This window comes from Mesoplodon mirus, assembly GCF_964341445.2.
Source record: "Mesoplodon mirus genome assembly, chromosome: 12".
Lineage (NCBI taxonomy): Eukaryota > Metazoa > Chordata > Mammalia > Artiodactyla > Ziphiidae > Mesoplodon > Mesoplodon mirus.
Window position 1 is genome coordinate 74,083,356 of NC_138988.1, and position 19,917 is coordinate 74,103,272.

At 50.9% G+C, this 19,917-nt stretch overlaps 1 protein-coding gene across 3 annotated transcripts in view; it reads right to left on the reverse strand.

The window, feature by feature from the left end:
• Window positions 1-197: 197 nt before the first annotated feature.
• CCND3 (cyclin D3) overlaps window positions 198-19,917 on the reverse strand; it is an 83,873-nt gene continuing 64,153 nt past the window's right edge. Inside the window, exons 2-7 of one of the 3 annotated variants that reach the window (XM_082637851.1) lie at window positions 8,005-8,108; window positions 6,337-6,552; window positions 5,585-5,782; window positions 2,621-2,780; window positions 1,891-2,027; window positions 198-1,425 (exon numbers count right to left, since the gene is read on the reverse strand). In XM_082637851.1, the coding sequence (XP_082493977.1) occupies window positions 1,258-1,425; window positions 1,891-2,027; window positions 2,621-2,780; window positions 5,585-5,782; window positions 6,337-6,552; window positions 8,005-8,070 (945 nt within the window). In that variant the 5' untranslated portion in view covers window positions 8,071-8,108 and the 3' untranslated portion in view covers window positions 198-1,257. Of the gene's footprint in view, window positions 1,426-1,890; window positions 2,028-2,620; window positions 2,781-5,584; window positions 5,783-6,336; window positions 6,553-7,421; window positions 7,982-8,004; window positions 8,109-19,917 lie in introns of those variants that run through there. The other 2 variants (XM_082637850.1, XM_082637852.1) reach the window with 2 other exon arrangements.

Consider the following 19,917-nt stretch of genomic DNA (forward strand, 5'->3'; position numbering starts at 1 on the left):
TAGGAATGCATAGATCATGTTATGAAGCAAAACTGACTATATCTGGGGCAGAGACTGTATGGCCCACAAAACCTGAAGTATTTACTCCGGTCCTTTACAGAAAAGGCTTGATGACCCCTACTTGAGACCGCTGATTTCCACCCTCTAGAAATAGGCTTTTGCCCACACTGCCATCCAGTCCAAGAAGCCAAAGACAGTTTTATTTCAGAATCTTTATTAAGGTAGCATGGTGGTCCTGGGCCACCAGCCTGGACCTTGTGGCCTCGGGAAAGACCTGTGTCAATAGGGCTTGCCTCCCTCTCCAGAGGGGGCTTGGTCACCTCCAGGTCATCCCTACTTCATCCCCCAGCCTTGCAAGATGGAGCAGAGGGCCGGAGGGAGAGGAGGGCGTGGCCCCACCCCAGGCTGTAGCAGCTCCTCGGCCATGAAGATCCTCTAGCGGCCTTGAAGATCCTCTAGCGGTAGGATAGGGGAGGAATGCAGCAACCACCAGGGTCACCACCACTCAGGGTAGATGGGCCCCACCACACCCTCTTACAGCTGTACTCAAAGCAATTAATAAATTAAAACAACCTCTTCCTTCAGCACTGCCCCTCCACCCCCCAATCACACAGGAGAAGCTGAGCGGAAAGCAAAGCGAGGAGGTTGGTTCCTGCACCTCAGGCAGAGGCCAGGGCCCCTCCCTCTAGGAGCAGCTGAGAGCATGGATTATGCAGGGGCCTCCAAGTGCATTGAGAGGAGATGTCCACTCTTTCTTCTCACATGTGTCTAGAACATGTGAGGGTTCTTCAGAAAGACCCCAATCCAAATACAGTAACTAGGGAATTCCCTGGCAGTCCAGTGGTTAGGACTCCGCGCTTTCACTGCCGAGGGCCCGGGTTCAACTTTGGCAGTTGAGAACACGAGAGCCCCAGAGTTAAGGGGGCCCCCAAAAGGAATGCTGGCACATGTATTCTACAGACTTCAATTTCATCTCTGGCCAGCCTGGCCCACCCCCAGCTAGGACTGGGATGGGGCTGAGCTGGTCAGATGCAGGGAGGAGGAGGAGCCTGACTGGCCACCCGCCGCAGCTGGCCAGGCCCCTTAGTGCACACTGCAGGGACAGGTAGGACCCGACCCCTTCGGCTTGCAACAGGCAAGTAGGAAGGAGCCCCCTCGGGCTTCAGCTGTCGCATGGTTCGTTCCTGCAGGCAGGGAGGGGGGTGGCAGTGTCCCCTCCTCTGCTGTCGGTGGCCACTCGAGGGGGCCTCGCCAGGGCTACAGGTGGATGGCTGTGACATCTGTGGGAGTGCTGGTCTGGCTGGGCCCCTGGCTGCTGGAGCCCCTGGGGGCTTTGGGCGCTGGGCTGGGGGAGGTCTGGGCGGCTTCCCTGAGGCTCTCCCTGAGGGCAGCTTCAATCTGCTCCTGACAGGCCCGCAGGCAGTCCTGGGAACAAGGGGGAACGGTGAGGAAGGTCCACGTCCCTCCCCCCATAGCATGTGGCAGCAGGTGCTGGAGGACACCTCCCAGCACACAGGGAAGTCTGGGGAGGTTAGGCCACAGCCCAACCCCAGGAATCAGCTTTCAATTCTCAGAAACTGGCAAGAGGATGTGGCAAGAGGGTGTGAGAGCAGCCCAGCATCTGACACCAAATCCCCCACCCCCACTCCTGCACACCGTTTGGCAAGAAAAGGGTACCCAGAGACAGTGCCCTTCAGCCCGCCCAAGACACTTGTTCTTCTCCAGACCAAGGAAGGAGATAAAAGGCCACAGAAGCCCCAAAAGCAGGGCACTCAAAACCAGGAGTGGAGACCAGGGTGTGTGTGAGGGCGACAGCTCCCTCTTCTGGAGGCTCAGGGAATAGCGCTGCCTCATGAACTGAGGCCACTTGCCCAGCTGCCCAGCACTCACCACTTCAGTGCCTGTGATCCCTGCCAGCAGCTCTGTGAGCTCATCCCCAGATGTGGAGCAGGCACCCAGGCCTTGCACTGCAGCTCCAATGCTTCCCGTGGCAATCATGGATGGCGGGTACATGGCAAAGGTGTAATCTTGGAAAGAGGGGACCATGAGGCAAGGGTGGTTTCAAGGATAACAATCAGCACGCACCTTCTATTACCCAGAAAGTGCCAGGCCGTATGAATAGAGCAGGGGTCTTGAAAACCCCAGCAGCGAGTGGTGTCAGATAGCAGCAGGGGAGAAAGGCAGGAAAGGGGCTCTTTCCTGGAGAGGGTCAGGTCCAGGGTGGTCTGTAAGTGATCCTGGCCAGGGACCAGGGAGTGAATGAGTCTCTTCCTGGTGTGGACACAAAATCAGGGTTAAGAGACCTGGTTTCTGCTCTCAACTTAGTCACTGTAAGACCCTGGGCAAGTCACTTCTCTCTAAGCTCTCAGTGACCCACCTATATACTTGGGGGGTGGGGGGATCGTCTCTTGAGATCCCATACAGCTCTGCTGCTTTTCTGTATTGAGACTGGGGGCTCAGAGGGAATAGAATTTTCACAAATAAATTTTGAGAAGAAATTTAAGAAACCAGAAGTCTGTTCAAGATTTCAGTTCAAGAAACCATTATCTCCTGGTTACCGCTCACGCTTCCAAGTCTTCTGATTTCCCTGGCTTGGTAAAAATGTGTGTAGGAATCTTACCTGTAGCACAGAGGGCCAAAAAAGTCTGGGCGTGCTTCTTGACCAAGGCCTGTCGGTCACGGGGCAGAGAGAGCCGGTGCAGAATCAGGGCCAGGAAATCATGGGCAATCACGGCAGCCAGGTCCCACTTGAGCTTCCCCAGGACCAGCACCTCCCAGTCCTGGAGGTTGAGGAAGAGGGTAGGGTCAGTGGCTAAAGAAAGGAAGGGGAGGGAGTAAAGCAGAGGTCTCACAGGGAGGGAAGGCCATCACACTTGAAGGTCAGGACCGCAGTTCTGCTTTTTTTCTTTTTTTTTTTTTTTTTTTTTTTTTGCTGTACGCGGGCCTCTCACTGCTGTGGCCTCTCCCGTTGCGGAGCACAGGCTCCGGACACACAGGCTCCGCGGCCATGGCTCGCGGGCCCAGCCGCTCCGCGGCATGTGGGATCTTCCGGGATCGGGGCACGAACCCGTGTCCCCTGCATCGGCAGGCGGACTCTCAACCACTGCGCCACCAGGGAAGCCCCGCAGTTCTGCTTTTGAATTTAAGGACCGGCCCTGTGGCAGGGAAGGGGGGGGGCACTTGCTTTGAGCCCTATTGATCACTTCCTAGATGCCAGAACTACATGCTTTACGTGAATTATCTCTTTCAATCCTGCTGGGTTATCTTTTGGGATCCAGTAATCCAGGCCTTCTCCTGACTTGCTGCAAGGCTCTGAGCACTTCTCCAGCCAGGGCTGAAAGAAGAGACTGCAGCAGCAGATACCACCACCATCGCCATGAACTTGAGGCTCCTCTGGCATGAAGCAGAAAGACTCTCCGTAATCCCAAGGATCTGTGAAAGGGGAGATCACTAGCCTGCCCCCAACTCAGCATCCCATCCAAGTCCACACCTCTTGAAGCAACTGGGGGTGAGCATGAGGCCACACCTCCTGTGACACAGCCACTGAGCCAACCCTGAGGTTCCTCAAAGTGGAGGTTGCCCAACCCAACCCACATCCCCTTGGTGGGACATTGGGGTGTAGGGCTGAGATAGAGCACCCCACTCCACCTCTTTGGCTGGAACCCATAGTGCCTAGTGCCATTTGAGTCTTAGGAAGAGAAGTGGAGGCCAAGCCAAACAGGATGGGTCCAGATGATCCCTGAGGAATCAAACCATCTCTCTGCCTGCCCTAGCCTCTATACCACTGCTAGGTCCTGGAGGGAGGCTGGGAGCCCCACCCCAATCCACTCATCTGGGGTTCCCAGCCCTGGCCCCATTTCTGAGTTGCACACATGAGGATTTCTTCATTGTTTTATCTCAGGAAGGAACTCATGGGTTTGACCCCTTACTGAGGTAGAAATGGCAACCCCATCCAACCTCTTTTAGGCCCCCAGTCACAGCTGTCCCTCTCCTGGCCCCCACCCAGGTGTCATCCTCTTGAACCTCTCACAGAGCCCCACAGAAAACAGCCCAGCCTGGAGCGGGAAGAAGTTGAGCAGAGAAGCTAGCGTTCTACTCCCGGTGCTTGTCCCAGCGGTCAAACGCCTAACTCAGAAGTGAACAGAGGGACTTGCCTGCTGGCGCAGTGGTTAAGAATCCGCCTGCCCATGCCGGGGACACAGGTTTGAGCCCTGGTCCATGAAGATCCCACATGCCGCGGAGCAACTAAGCCCATGCGCCACAACTACTGAGCCTGTGCCCTAGAGCCCATGAGCCCCACCTACTGAGCCCGCGTGCGTAGAGCCTGTGCTCCGCACCAAGAAGCCTCCGCAATGAGAAGGCTGTGCACCGCAAGGAAGAGTAACTCCTGCTCGCCCCAACTAGAGAAAGCCCACATGTGGCAACGAAGACCCAATGCAGCCTAATTAATTAATTAATTAATTAATTTAAAAGAAACCTTTAGGGGAAAAAAAGCGAACAGAAAGCACCTAGCATCCAAGGAAACATCTAGAAGGCAACTTGGAGTGGGGCCTTCCCTTGGAGTGCGGAGGCATAGGGTCCTACGTGAGGGAGGGCAGCCACCTTACCCTGTATCAGGGCAGCCCCTGAGAATCTCAGCCCTCACTTGGCCGAGAACACACCCCTGGCAGCTTCCATCACATCCCTAACCTCTTAGGCCACCTGAGCGCTACAACATCCATATTCTCCTCAGCCTCAGTGCAATGCTGAGGCAGGACCTTTCCTTCCTTCTCTGGGCCCCAACCTTCTCTGTGGCACGAGGATTTGGACTGACTGGAGCTCTCTGAGGTCCCTTCCAACTCTGACCTTCTAGGAAGTCATCGATCGGCACACTCCACCCCCCAGCTCAGGCATGGGGGGGACTTTTGGCCTGTTCTGAAAAGCTCTCCTCACATAAAGGCACACACTCCATCCTAATGTTTTCACAAAAAGGAAGTCCCCTTCTACCTTCTAGCCTAAACCCCTCCAAACTCATCTTGCTCATTAGCCCTGAAAACCAGCTCCACTGGTTTGCCAAAAACTACCAAAAACTAGACTTGCCAAAAACTACCAGATTCATCACAAAGAGCTGTGGGGCCTCCCGGATTCCCAACTCCGGCCTCCTACTCCCATCTCCGAGAGCTACTTGGCAGGAAGAGGAATCCCGTTCCTCGACAAGCAGCACTCGGGGGCCCCAGTACCCTGGCTTCTTGGCCAGCCAATCACAGCAGCCTGCACGCTGCCCTCCTCCCCGGGAGATGGGGCCCAGAGACTCCTCTCCGGGTCAAGAGAAGACTGGGCCGCTGTAGAGCAAGGTGGAGGAAGGTGCCAGCTCACCCGTCTCCCCCCGCCCCCGCCCCTCGGGAGACGATCTGCACGCCCTAAATAACCTCTTCCAGATCCAAGCAGCTCCCCCACCTCCTCTCCAGGCTCAGTGGGGAAAGAGAACCGGGGGTCTCCCCTGTCCTGCCTCGGGAAGAGCCCAGCCCAAGTTCCCAGCAAGAGGCCCAGGGAGCCACTTCCCAAACCACAGGAGCGACAGCAGCTCCCCAGTGTTATGAAAGACCTTGGTCAGAGTGGGTGGGCCGGGGGACAGGGCATCATTATCACATCGGAAGCAGCTGCAGCTCAGCCCCAGTCTGTGCCTCAGCTCTGGCCTTTGGCTAAAGAGGAAAAGAAGAGATGATTCCACAGGCCTGAAGCAGCTGCTCAAGTTTCCCAGAGTGAGGCTAGCGAACGGAGAATTAGGAAGGAGCTGTTTCTCCTGGGATATAAAAGGAAGGAAAGAAGGTGGGATGAAACGCCTTGGCCCTTCCTTACAGCAACCCTGGCTATAATCTGCTCCGGGAGGCTTTTTGATCACAAAGTCCACACACTGGGATAAAGACTCAACCAGGGCGGCCCCCCTCCCCCACGTGAAGCACATTCCACTCCCCCACTCCAGGGGGGGTGCGTAGGCATGTCCTGCTGCTGCCAATAAATAACTCATGGTGGCTGTGTAAACCCAGAGGCAAAGTACTAGTGAGTGTAGACATGCAGTTTGACTTGTTGCTATCTGGGGGAAAGACCAGGAAGGAGTGGCACCCACTGGAGGTCAGGAGAAGGGGTTTGGTTCATGCTGGCAGCGCAAGGCTGGGCTAGGGGCTACCCTGACCATCATACCACACTGTCCCATCTCTTATCAAAAAAAAAAAAAAAAAAAAAAAGCCTCTGCTACCCTCCCCAGGGACAGAAAGCCTCTTGAGGGTCTTAGCTTTCCTTTTCCTGGTAAGTGAGGAGGCAGTGTGTGTTGGGGGGTGGGGAGGATCATGCACGCACCCGCAGTTGGCGGGGAGAGACAGAGTGGTCGGTGTAGATGCACAGTTTTTCGATGGTCAGGGGCGTAGTCTCGCGCAGCTTGGAGGCCAGCAGCATGCAGACCGCACCCAGGAGCTGCAACTGCGCCTTGCGGGTGGGGACGCAGGACAGGTAGCGATCCAGGTAGTTCATGGCCAGGGGGAAGACTTCCTCCTCACAGCGCTGCTCCTCACACACCTGGGGGAGGGCGCACAGTCACTTCTGGGGCAGAGGCAAAGGAAACGCAGCAGCACTGAAGGGGGGGGGGGGCGGTGCGCTGAAGGGAAGTGGAATAGGGAGCAAGAATCGGGAGGGGGTAGGTGTACTTACAGTGACAAGGACTAATACGCAGGATGCGCATTCCCCAAGGTGTCGACCCCCCTCCACTTCCTCTGCGGTGCCTCCTTCCCCCCGGGGGTGGGGGGAAGCGGGGTACGCCAGAGGCTCCCTCCCTTAAGGATTCCAAACGGAGGCTGCCCCCCCACACCAATACCGAGAGTGAGAGGGGACGGAAGAGTCACCCACGGGAGCCTGAGAACTGGGACCTTAAACCCCATTACCTCCACCCAGTGCACACACCCAAAGGGAAGGGAGGAGACGCCAGCGGCTGCCTCCCGCACTTTTCATTTCCCTGACTGCCGGAACAGCGCGCCACCCCACCGCCTTCCCCGCCAGAACCCCGCGACACACAGGAACCGGCTCTGCGGCGGGGGCGGGCGAGCCCAGGGTTTTCCAGGCGCGCTCTCCCTAGAAGACCGGGCGGGGGAGCGAGGCGGGAGACGCTGAGAGAAGCCGGAGGGGAAGAGGGTGGCCCTTGTCCCGCTTTCCCGGCCCGAAGAGAGGGTTACTTGGGGTGCCAAACAACTGGCAGTCAAAGTCAGGGTTGGAGAAGGGGAAGAAAGGGACACCAGGGAGGCAGCCGGGTAGGGTGCCCGAGTGAAAGGAGTGAAAGGCCAGGCCCCGGGGATCTGCGCCACAGAAACATCTTGCTGATTGTTGTTGGGACCAGGATGTCCCGAGCCGGGGACGCCGGGGTGGCGGGGGAGGGGAGACCCCCCGGGCGGTACCTCCAGCATCCAGTACGCCAGCATCTTCCGCATGTGCGGCTTGATCTCCCTCTGCACACACTGGAAGTAAGAGGCGCGGGGCACGTAGCGCTCTTCCAGGCGGAGCAAACTCTGCAGGACACGCTGGTCCCCCAGCAGCCGCGGGTCCGGCCCGGCCCGAGGCGCGTGCCGGGTGCCCTCGCAGCACAGCAGCTCCATACTCGGGCAGCGCACGGGCAGGGCGGGAGTGCGGGCTCGCGAGCCAGAACGCAGGCGGCGGGCCGGAGAGCGCGGGGCGCGGGTCTAGTGCTGGCGCTGGCACTGCGCGGCGGAGCCTCAGCCCGCCCCCGCCGCCGCGCGCGCCGCTTCCCTGACAGGCGCCCCGCCCCTCGCGACCGAGTAGCAACCGTGGAATGCTCGGACGTCGCGACGTTCCAGGGGGCGGGGCCTCCGGCGCCCAGACGGAAAGGGCTGGCGGGCGCTCCCCCTCCCCCCGGGCGGCCGCATTGGTCCGCGGGGCGCGGGCCGGCCGGCTTCCGGGCGCTCCGGGTCCTTCTGACCACCCAGTGGAGAGAAGTTCTTTCGAGGTGGGCCTCTTCCTCACCTCCGAGCCCTCCCATTTTGCTTCTCTGACTCCGGTCGCCCAGGAAGAACTCCAAAGTTTATCCATTCATTCGTCAAACTGTGCTTCGCCCTTGGCTGCTTGCTCTAGGGAATATAAATAATAATAATAAAACAGCTAGTTCTTAGTGAAGAGTGTTCTAAGCACTTATTAAATCTTCACGAAAAAGCTATGAGTTAAGTCATACTGATTCTGCAGTAGAGAAAACTGAAGTACGGTAACTATAATAATAGTTCGTCTGCGGCAGAGCTAGATTGGGAAGCTGACGATCTGGCTCTAAAATCTGTGCTCTACACCACTGCTACTTAAACTGATCCCCAGACCAGCAACATCTTCATCGCCTGAGGGCTGGTTAGAAATGCAGACCCTCAGGCCCATCCCTGACCTGCTGGATCAAAATCTGCATTTCAACAAGATCCCTGGTGATTCCTGTGCATATTAAAGTGTGAGAAGAGATAGTCTAAATCAGCACATTTTAGAAATACAACAGGGCGGAAAGGCCATGGCTTCAAGGCCTCACCTTGTCATTAAGTTGGCCGTGTGGCCTTGGACAAACCCTGAAGTCGGCCTTAGCTTCTGTTTGAGGAAAACATGGGCAGAGAAAGTAGCTCCTTTTTTTTTTTTAATCAATATATATATTTTTAATCAATATATATATTTTTTTACCAGTTTCTTTTTTTTTAAATAAATTTATCTATTTTTGGCTGCGTTGGATCTTAGTTGCTGCGCACGGGCTTTCTCTAGTTGCAGTGAGAGGGGGCTGGCTTCTCACTGCGGTGGCTTCTCTTGTTGCGGAGCACAGGCTCTAGGCACGCAGGCTCAGTAGTTGTGGCTCGCAGGCTTACTTGCTCCCCAGTATGTGGGATCTTCCCGGACCAGGGCTCAAACCTGTGTCCCCTGCATTAGCAGGTGGATTCTTAACAACTGCGCCACCATGGAAGGCCAAGACTAGCTCCTTTTTGGAAGAGTTTCTTGCTCAGACTCTATATAAAATCTTCCAGTTGCCATTTCTTCTACCTCCCAAACTTAGGGACTTTGCAGTTTGTCCAAAGCTGGATTCCACATGACCAGGAGGCAAACCACAAGCCTCCAGTAATGCTCCAAATGGGAGGAGGCCTTGGGGATCCCTGCCTCTCCTGGGGTCCTCCAAGGAGGACGCTAAGGAAGAGAGTTACTAGAGAAATGACACCCTACAGAAGAGGCAAGCTCTGCGTTAAGCATTTTCTCAATGAATTGTTCTTTTTTATATAATAATTTGTTGTTGTTTTCATAACATGGAAATATTCATCTGCATTGTAGAAAACTTAGAAAATACTGATAAGTCACACAAAAAAGGAAATAATAATTACTCACAATTGCACCATCCAGATAACCCTTTAAAATGTCATTGTTTATTTTTCTAAAATTATTCTCTGAATAAACACATATATTTTTAAAAATGAGATCGTTCTGCAAAGTTTTGTAAGCTGTTTTTTCACTAAAAAGTATACTGTCAACACATTTTCCACCTCATTAAATATTCTACAACATATTTTTAATGACTTCCTAGTATGCCATTGAGTGAATATACTGTATATCACCAAACCTGTATTGTTGGCAATTTAGATAGTTTCTAGTTCTTCTCTATTAGAAATAATACTGTAAAATATTTTTGTGGTAATATCTTTGTGCACACTCATGATTATTTCTAGAAGTGAATTAATTTCTAGAAGTGGAATTTCTCAATCTGAGGTTATGAAACATTCTAAGGCTTTTGATACAGTTCTTATTACCAAATTTCCCTGCTGAAAGGCTGAACCAATCTAATGAACAAACATTAGATATCTACTTAAAAAAAAAAAGCACCTCTACCAACTGGCGAGATGAAAAGTGGTTTATTAGTAATCTGCATAAATTTTTAAATTCAACAGCTCTTGTTGTGTCAGCGTGAATGTGTGCTGTGTACCTTGTCTGATCTTGCAAGTCGTCTACTCTCTTCAAAAATACAAACAAGAAGTTTCTTTAGTTTACTAATCATTGCATTGCACTCTTTTGTTAAGGAGAACAATGAATCTAAAATTATAAAGACTAGATATGAAGTTATGGGGAGGCAAAGATGTTGAAGTGTAAAGGGCTTTTAGGGGGACTAAAAAATGTAGCTTTTGAAGTTAAATACATAACCAGAAACTAGATCTGTCCTGAAGGAAGATGTTTCTTTACTTTCAGAATTATTGAGTAGGACTGTTCAGTTAAGAAGATTGTGCATCTTTGATGAGACAGTAAATCACCAGTATTTTTTATTTTTTTCAGAAGTATATTATTATTTCCCCCCATTTTACAGAAAGGGAAACCTGTACTCGGAGTGGCTAAATAATTTGCCCTAGGTCACAAAGCTAATAAGTGGTAGAGGCATGATTCAACCTAGGGAGTCCGGCTGAAGAATTCATGCTCTTAACTACTTTATTCTATTGCCTCTTGTGCTCCTTCATGAGTGCGAATTGACTTATTAGTTGTTGATTTACTGAGGAAGGGGAACACCTGCACCCTGGGGAAGGTGGCTCCTGGTGAGCAGGGCCTTTTGAAGGATACCTCTGCCTCGCCCCTGGCTGGGACTGCCATGCCCAGAGCAGAGTCATCCTGGGCCTCCAGGCCAAGGTCAGCTACAAGCCGGCTGTCCTCCAAGGAGGCAGGTGAGCTCAACACGGCACGAAGGCAAAAGAGTTTCTGGAGGGCTGGCTGATCTGCTTGGGAACTTCACCAAGCACCTCCACCTCAAAGAAATAGGGGCTCCCCTTGTTTTTTTCATAAAAGAAGAAGAAAAAAGACAAAGCACTGACCAGGGCCAATATGGGGAGGAGTTTCTGCCCAGGTGCATTCAATTAGAAAAAGTTGCTCAATGAAGTGGCAAATTAGAGGGGTGGGAATGGAATGTCACAGGCCAGATGAAAAGCCCCAAGGAGGAAGGATGCAATGCTTTCTTCCTCTTCTTCCTTCTCCCACTCCTCCTCCTCTTCAGCATTGAAATGTCCCCATTTGAGAACTGAGGGGGTGGACAAGGTGATGGGTGAGGCCCATCGCCCCACAGGCTACATTCTATAGCTGTTACCTTCAGACCCATTGAGATGACAGGTAGAGGCAAGGCAGCCTGGGTGGGGGGCTGGGGCAAGGCTCCACCGTTTCTTCTTTTGTCCAATGAAGATAATAATAGTTTTACCCCACAGAGGGGTTCTGAGGACTAACCAGGCAGAAAGCATCTTGCCCGTGCCTGGCCCATATGAGCATTCAAAGATGGTAGTTTTGCTGCTGTTGTTCCCTCTCTCAAGGAGCACCCTTTCTCCTATGAACATACACTTGGAACCCCTCAGAGAAAAGCAAAATTTGAGGACCAGAAGCCCTCCTTCTGGAATGGCAGCTCCAACAAACTCAGATGATCCAGCTCACAGTGTGAAGTACATGGTCAGGGGGTTGGTGGTGAACACTGCAGGGCCCGGGGCCACACTGCTCTGTCACTCCACCCTCCCTGGCTGTGTGACTTTGGGCAAATTATACCACCTCTCTGTGCCTCAGTTTCCTTTTCTGAAAATGAGAATGATAGTAATGAAACCATGCTTACGTTGCAGGGTTTTGTTGCTAAGCAAAGTTGCTCGGTTTTGCAGCCCTGCTTTCTTGAGTGATTATTAACTTACAGGGGTCTCCCATACTTTTTTCTTTACTTACAATCCCCTAGTGGAATAAACTATCAGTAATACCTCCCCTAAGAGTGGTTGGGAGGATGAAATGCACTCATTCATGTCAAACACACAGAACAGTGCCTGGCATATGGTGAGCCATTAAAAAACAATGTTCATCGTGATTGTGGAATTTACAGGCACAAATTTCTTTATCTATAGGGACTATTTATGATAATAAATGTAATATGATGGATGTGGAGGCACCTGGAAAATCAAAAATGCCAGGGATTACTGTAGTGGTGGGAAAGATTTGGCAAATTCTTTGCTTCAGAAAGGATGAAGACGACAAGTGTTCTGGTCAATGAAATAATCCAGTATATGAAAAGCGGTCTAACATGCCTTTATCGGATTCCTAGTTTTCCGAGAACTGGAGAAACTTATATGAATACTATCTCCCCCCAAATTTTTACTTGGAAATATTTCAAAACTACAGGAAAGCTGCAAGAATAGCACAGTGACCACTAACACACCCTTCACCTAAATTCCTATGTGTATTTTGCTGAACTATTTGAGACCTAATTACAGACATCATGACTCCTTACCCCTACGATTTTCAGCCCGTGTCTCCTAAGAATGCAACAGTCTCCCAGTAACCATGAAACAATGATCCCAATTAGAAATTGCATACTAATACAATACCACAATCTACATACAAAGGTCCCCAGTTGTTCCAGTAATAGCCTTTCATAGCTTTTTGCTTTCTCAACCCAAGATCCATTCGAGGATTGTGTTTGCATTGTTACCTCTTTAATCTCCTTTACTCTAGAACAGTTCCTCACCCTTTTTTAAAAAAGTCTTTGATGGACTTCCCTGGTGGTCCAATGGTTAAGACTCTGTGCTTCCACTGCAGGGGGCACGGGTTTGATCCCTGATGAGGGAACTAAGATCCCACATGCCATGCGGTGTGGCCAAAGGAAAAAAAAAGTCTCTGATAACACTGGTATTTTGGAAAGCCAATTGTTTTAATTAAGCATTAAACCAAACTGAACAACGTTCTTTTTTTTAGGATTCAGGAGACACTTCAGGGCTTGCAGTAATCCAGGTCACTTTTTTAAGCATCTGTTGTAAAATATTTCTGATCAGTAATCTCCAAAAGTTTTTGTTCATCCATTCCTCAGTGAAAACTGAGCATACTCTTCCAATGGATACAGAATACTTAATTTATAAACTATGTCCAAATCTGCTACTCTAACATATTATGTACATTATAGAACATATGAAGAAAATGTAAAGAGTAAGACAAAAATACATAGAATAGAATTTTTCACATTTTCTTCCCACTCTACAGTGGAATGTCTTACACCCAGTGTTCGCCATTATTTGTCTATCCAGCTCCTAAGACAGGTTTCACTATTGATCAAGAAACTCTTTCCCACTGAGCCTGAATGGGTCTTAAAAATGTTAACACCGGGGACTTCCCTGGTGGTGAAGTGGTTAAGAATCCGCCTGCCAATGCAGGGGACACGGGTTCGAGCCCTGGTCCAGGAAAATCCCACATGCCACGGAGCAACTAAGCCCGGGCGCCACAACGACTGAGCCTGTGCTTTAGAACCTGCGAGCCACAACTACTGAGCCCGCGTGCTGCAACTACTGAAGCCCACACGCCTAGAGCCAGTGTTCCGCAACAAGGGAAGCCACTGCAATGAAAAGCCCACACACCGCAACAAAGAGTAGTCCCCGCTGGACGCAGCCAGAGAAAACCCGCGCACAGCAACAAAGACCCAACACAGCCAAAAATAAATAAACAAATAAATAAATTTATTTTTTAAAAAAAAGTGTTAACACCGGGACTTCCCTGGTGGTGCAGTGGTTAAGACTCAGCGCTCCAATGCGTGGGGCTCAGGTTCAATCCCTGGCTGGGAACTGGATCCCACATGCATGTCGCAACTAAGGAGCCCATGTGTTGCAACTAAGGAGCCCGCCTGCCGCAACTAAGACCCAGTGCAACCAAATAAATAAATAATTTTTAAAATAATTTTTTAAAAATGTCAACACAGCACTCTGGACAGGGCTACCAAATCAGAGCGGGCACGTGAGTTGACCTGTTTTCTGTTTCTGTTTTACACTGGAGGCTGCCTTCTCGGCAACTCCACCTGGGATGTCCAATAGACACCTTCAGACTCAACTTCTCCAAAACGGATATCCTAAGCTTTCCCTCAACAAACCTGCTCCTCCCACCAGCTTCCCCATATCAGCACATGGCAACTCCATCCTTCCAACTGCTCAGGCCAAAACACTTGGTGTCATTCTTTTTTTTTTTTTTTTGCGTACGCAGGCCTCTCACTATCGCGGCCTCTCCCGTTGCGGAGCACAGGCTCCGGACGCGCAGGCTCAGCGGCCATGGCTCACGGGCCCAGCCGCTCCGCGGCACGTGGCATCTTCCCGGACCGGGACACGAACCTGTGTCCCCTGCATCGGCAGGCGGACCCCCAACCACCGCACCACCAGGGAAGCCCTTGGTATCATTCTTGACTTTGCTCTTTCAAATCCCACATCCATCCATCGGCAGAGCATGGAACATCTACTTTCAAAATAACTCCAGAATCCACCCGCTTTTCTTCTCTTCCTCTGCTACCTCCCTGGTCCAAATTCAATTCTTCTTTGTCCTGACTGGTCTCCCACATCCAACACATCACCCATTTCTGATTGGTTCTATGTCCAAAACACATCTCCAATCTCTGCCTTTTCTCTATTTCTACGGCTACCACCCTGGCCTAAGTGGCATCATCTGTTGCTTGGATTGGGGTGGTGGTCTCCTGACGGGCATCACTGGTCCACCCTTGCCCCATCCAGTCTAGTCTCAACCCCCCAGGGCTCTCCATTCACTCATGTGATTATCTCTCACTCATTCTGCTCTGGCCACACTGGTCTCCTTGTTACTCTGGGAACATACCAGGTGTACATGTCCCCTTTGTATTTGCTGTTCCATCTGCCTGCAGTGTTCTGCCCCCCGATGTCCCCAAAGCCCCTCCTTCACTGCCTTTGGGCTTTAACTCAGTCACATTTCTCATATAGCCTTTTCTGGCCATCCTACCCCAACCCTGATTCTCCCTGGGCCCTTTCACCGCTTTATTTTTCTGCTTACCACTAATCACTAACATACACTATACTCTACCTCCAGGTTCTGTTTATAGTTTGTCTGTTCCCTCACCACCCCACTGAAACCAAATGGTGCCTGGTACATAGTAAGTTGTTCAAAACATCTTTTTTGCATGAATGAATGAATGCATGAATGAGACAAACTAGATGTGAGAAAAACACCAGCACAAGTTGCATGATAAATGGCAGCTCACTCGTGGTCAGTGTGGAGCTCTAGAGCACAGGGTCAGTGGGGAGGGGTGGGGCTGGGCACAGTGGACAGCATGTGTTCCCCCCACAAAGCCAGGAGGCTCTGCTTAGCCCCAGCCTTTTGCTACACCGTGGTAAGGAGCCATCCAATTCCTTTAGTTTCCAAGGCACACACATGCTCTATGGGCTGGATCTGATGGGCAGGGAGCAGTTTGCAATCTCTAGTCCATATGTTGCTTGTGAAAAGAAACCTCAGGTACTGGCCTGAACCTGTCAAGTCTCTCCTTATCATAAAATTAGAAGACAGCCTATATATTCTCACATGTGCTTTTTCTCCCTTGTTCTGGCTGCCAGGGCTCTGAATAAATTAGACCTTCCTGTTTGATATTCCTGTTCCACAGCTAAGGGTGGGGTGAGATCTGGGCCTCAGGTTTGGATGGGTAACTTGCTACAGCAAGACACCTGGCAAAGACAGACTGGTCCTTGGACTTTCAGCTGGGAAGCAAGGAAGCCAGTATTGTTCATTCTAGGCACGAGATAGCCCTGCACCAGCTTAGCATCATGAAAAGTAAGAGAGGCTCTGGAGTTAGGTTGCCGTTTGCCGGCTGTGTGATCTTGGCCAGGCTACTTAACTTCTCTGTCCTAGGCTTCTCATCTGCAAAATGGGGATAGTAACAGCACATACTTCATAGGGTGGCTGCAAGGATTAATACAGAGAAAGTACCTACAACAGCCCCAGGCTCATAGTAAGTGCTCAATAAAGGTAGCAGTGGGGCTTCCCTGGTGGCGCAGTGGTTGAGAGTCCGCCTGCCGATGCAGGGGACGCGGGTTCGTGCCCCGGTCCGGGAAGATCCCACATGCCGCAGAGCGGCTGGGCCCATGAGCCATGGCCGCTGAGCCTGCGCGTCCAGAGCCTGTGCTCCGCAACGGGAGAGGCCACAACAGTGAGAGGCCCGCGTACCGCAAAAAAAAAAAAAAAAAAAGGTAGCAGTGATCGTTAACAATCCACACTTACTGGAACGTGCTGGACCCGAGTCAGAGATGAGAAGCCTCCGTTTTAAGAGCTTCCAGCCTGGACTGGATGACTATGGTGATCCTGCATCATGGAGAATCCCAAGATGTCATTAGGACAGAAGACTTATTTACCTGGGCATCTGCAACCCCCATCAGAGGCAGGCAGGGTGATCTGTGTGTGATGGGCAGGGTGGGCTGCAGTGGGAGTGGTGGTGGGGGGGTGATCCTGGGCACCTGAATTGCATGAGGCAGCCTACGGTGGGAGAAGTGGGACTGAAGGAGCTCAGAGGGTACGTGAGGGCATCAGAGGGGAGAGGCAGGAAGGGGGCACCCAGAGAAAGGTTAGCTCCCAACTGTGGGGCACGTACCCACAGGTGGGAATTTTAGGTAGTAATAATTGTAGTAGATCCCACTTGCTAAGCACTTTCTCTTAGCCAGGCACTGAGAGCTTCACCAATTCACTCTAAGAGGCACACGTGCTATTATTACCCTCCTATAACAGATGGGAACGGAGAGACACAGGGAAGTTCGGTAACACCCAACACCAGACAGCGAGCAAGTGGTGGTCTTAGTTTGGGCTCCCCAGAAGCCAACTCTGATACAAGGATTCAAGTGAAGTGATGTACCTGGGAGGTGATTCCAGGAAGCACCTGAAAGAGTGGGGAAATGAGACCTGAGAGGAAGGAAGCCGGTAAAGAATGCATCATTGGGTCAGTTACCACTGTGGGGTAGTGGCACTCAGTCCTTCTGGGAACTCTGGTAGCTGATGAAAAGCCGCATGCCTTGGGGGACCTGCTCCTGAGGGGTGGGCGAGGGAACAGGGACACCTGTCCATCAGCTCCTAACAGCCATGGTTGAGTGCTGCTGGGGACGGAGGTGGGTCTGGAATTAAGCACCAGCACTTCCAGCTTTCCTGGGTGGCGGTGGGCATGGCACCGGGGGCCGACAGCCAGAACAGCCAGCAGGCAAAATCGCAAGGCTGGGGCTTGGAAGGGGGCTGCTGCACCCTAAAATGTGAGGTCCACGGGCATCTGGGTAGAGAGTGTGTGCTACCTCGTCAGAGGTGGGATTCGAACGTAGGCGCCAGGGCAGGAGTTCTAATCCTGAATAAAAATATTTTTAACTGTTTCCGCTGATTGGAAAGTTGTATGTGTACCAGAATATCAAACCTGGGGCTTTACCACGCTTCCTTTTTTATTTTTTTAAATTTATTTATGTTATTTATTTGTTTTTGGCTGTGTTCAGTCTTTACTGCTGTGCATGGGCTTTCTCTAGTTGCGGTGAGTGGGGGCTACTCTTAGTTGCGGTGCGCGGGCTTCTCATTGCAGTGGTTTCTCTTGTTGTGGAGCATGGGCACCGGGTGCACGGGCTTCTGTCGTTGCAGCACGTGGGCTCAGTAGTTGTGGCATGTGGGCTCAGTAGTTGTGGCTCGCAGGCTTTAGAGCGCAGGCTCAATAGTTGTGGCGCACGGGTTTAGTTGCTCCGCGGCATGTGGGATCTTCCCATACCAGGGCTCGAACCCATGTCCCCTGCACTGGCAGGTGGATTCTTAACCAGTGTGCCACCAGGGAAGTCCTATCAAGCTTCCTTTTAAGATATATTATTTAATGAAAAACTGTTTATTTTGAAAATATGAAGTAGACAATAGCAGAGGAGGCACATGGATGTGGCAGTTGTGAGGACACCATGTAAATGACAGACAGTTGGGAATTCATGGAAGAGGAATAAAAGGGCAGAGTTTTGGGAATTCCCTGGCGGTCCCGTGGTTAGGACTCCATGCTTCCACTGCAGGGGGCACGCGTTTGATCCCTGGTCAGGGACTAAGATCCCGCATGCCTCGTGATGTGGCCAAAAAAACCCCAAAAGGCAGAGTTTTGAATCTGAAGACCTCAATATAAGTCCCAGGACCCAGCTCTGTACCAGCTATAAACACAGAACCAAGCAAGCACCTCAACTCTGGGAGCCTGTTTCCCCATCTATAAAAGAGGATAACAAGAGGCCAAACTGCTTAGAGAATGGTTCTGAGACCAGATGTGATAATGCACAAGTTAAAAAGCATGAAACTGGGCTTCCCTAGTGGCACAGTGGTTGAGAGTCCACCTGCCGATGCAGGGGACACAGGTTCGTGCCCCGGTCTGGGAGGATCCCACATGCCGCGGAGCGGCTGGGCCCGTGAGCCATGGCCGCTGAGCCTGCGCATCCGGAGCCTGTGCTCCGCAACGGGAGAGGCCACAACAGTGAGAGGCCCGCATACCGCAAAAAAAAAAAAAAAAAGCATGAAGTAAACTGTGAAGTGCTCGGCAAATCTAAGGAGTGATTCCAAGGAATACTGTGGACAAGTAGGGATGGGGAATCCTACTCTGCCCCTCTTTGTGCCACGCCCAAAGTCCCCACTGTCACCACCCCAACTTCGGCCTTACAAACAGAACCCAGATTTTGTTGTGGTATCAGATGGTTGTTTCAGGGGAGGCCCGACACCCCCCCGTCTCAGAGGTTGAACCTAAATTCTTCCAAACCAAATCATGATAATTCCACAGCTGGTTTAGGAATGGGCAGTTGTCATATTCTGGCCATAAGGTGTGAAGTAAGTCTAATAAGGGGGCTTCAGTAAGTGGGGTGCAAGAGAAAAATAGATTCATTTCTGCCTCAGGTGAGAATGGAGTAAGATGTGCTAATATTTATTGGATGCTTACTATGTGCACTATTCTAAGAGTTTAAAAAACTAATTCATTTAATCCATATAACATTAAACTTCTGAGGAAAAGCACTACTATCATTCCATCTGACAGAGAGGTTAAGCAATTTACCCAATGTCAGATAGCTATGGGATCTGAAACCAGGTTTGGCTACAGAACCCACACTCTTAACCATGTTGCTGTGATGCCCAGAGTAGCTGCACCCATCTTGCAATAATGAGAGAAGGAGCTGACACCTGAGAATGACAGCTGAAAGATCAGAACAAATTTCCCTCCCTGATGCTGTTGAGCGGCTGAATTAACCAATCTTGGAACCACCTACCTTTGGGCTTTTTGTGATGTGTGAGATAGTATATTTTCCTTATTGTTTAAGCTACTTTCACTCCCCAAATAAAAGTTCCTTTCTCTACTATCACCCACATGATAGGACAGCCTTCAGTAGCAAACAGGCAAAGAACTCCACCAGACATTCAAGAAAACAGTAATTTCAATCTTAATCAAACTCTTGCAGAGAATGTAAGAAGAGGGTTCACATCTCAACTCATTTTTAGTGTAACTTTGACTCCAAAACCCAAAGAGTACAAAATGAGAAAAGAAAATTACACTTATGAACATGAATGTAAAATCCTAAGCAAGATATTAGCAAACTGACTCCAGCAATATGTAAAAAGGGCAATATGTTATTGACTTTATACCAGAAATGCATGGTAAGGGCTTCCCTGGTGGTGCAGTAGTTGAGAATCTGCCTGCCAATGCAGGGGACACGGGTTCTATCCCTGGTCCAGGAAGATCCCACATGCCGCAGAGCAACTAAGCCTGTGCACCACAACTACTGAGCCTGCGCTCTAGAGCCCGCAAGCCACAACTACTGAGCCCGTGAGCTGCAGCTACTGAAGCCTGCGCGCCTAGAGCCCGTGCTTCACAACAAGAGAAGCCACCGCAATGAGAAGCCTGCGCACCTCAACGAAGAGTAGCCCCCACTCGCCGCAACTAGAGAAAGCCCTTGTGCAGCAATGAAGACCCAACACAGCCAAAATAAATAAATAAGGTAAATAAACAAATAGAAAAAAAATTTTTTTAATGCACGGTAGTTTATTTGGAAAACATTGATATAATTCATCACACTAAAAGATTAAAGGGGAAAAAAATCATATGATCACATCAACAGCAGCCAAAAAAGTTGTTGA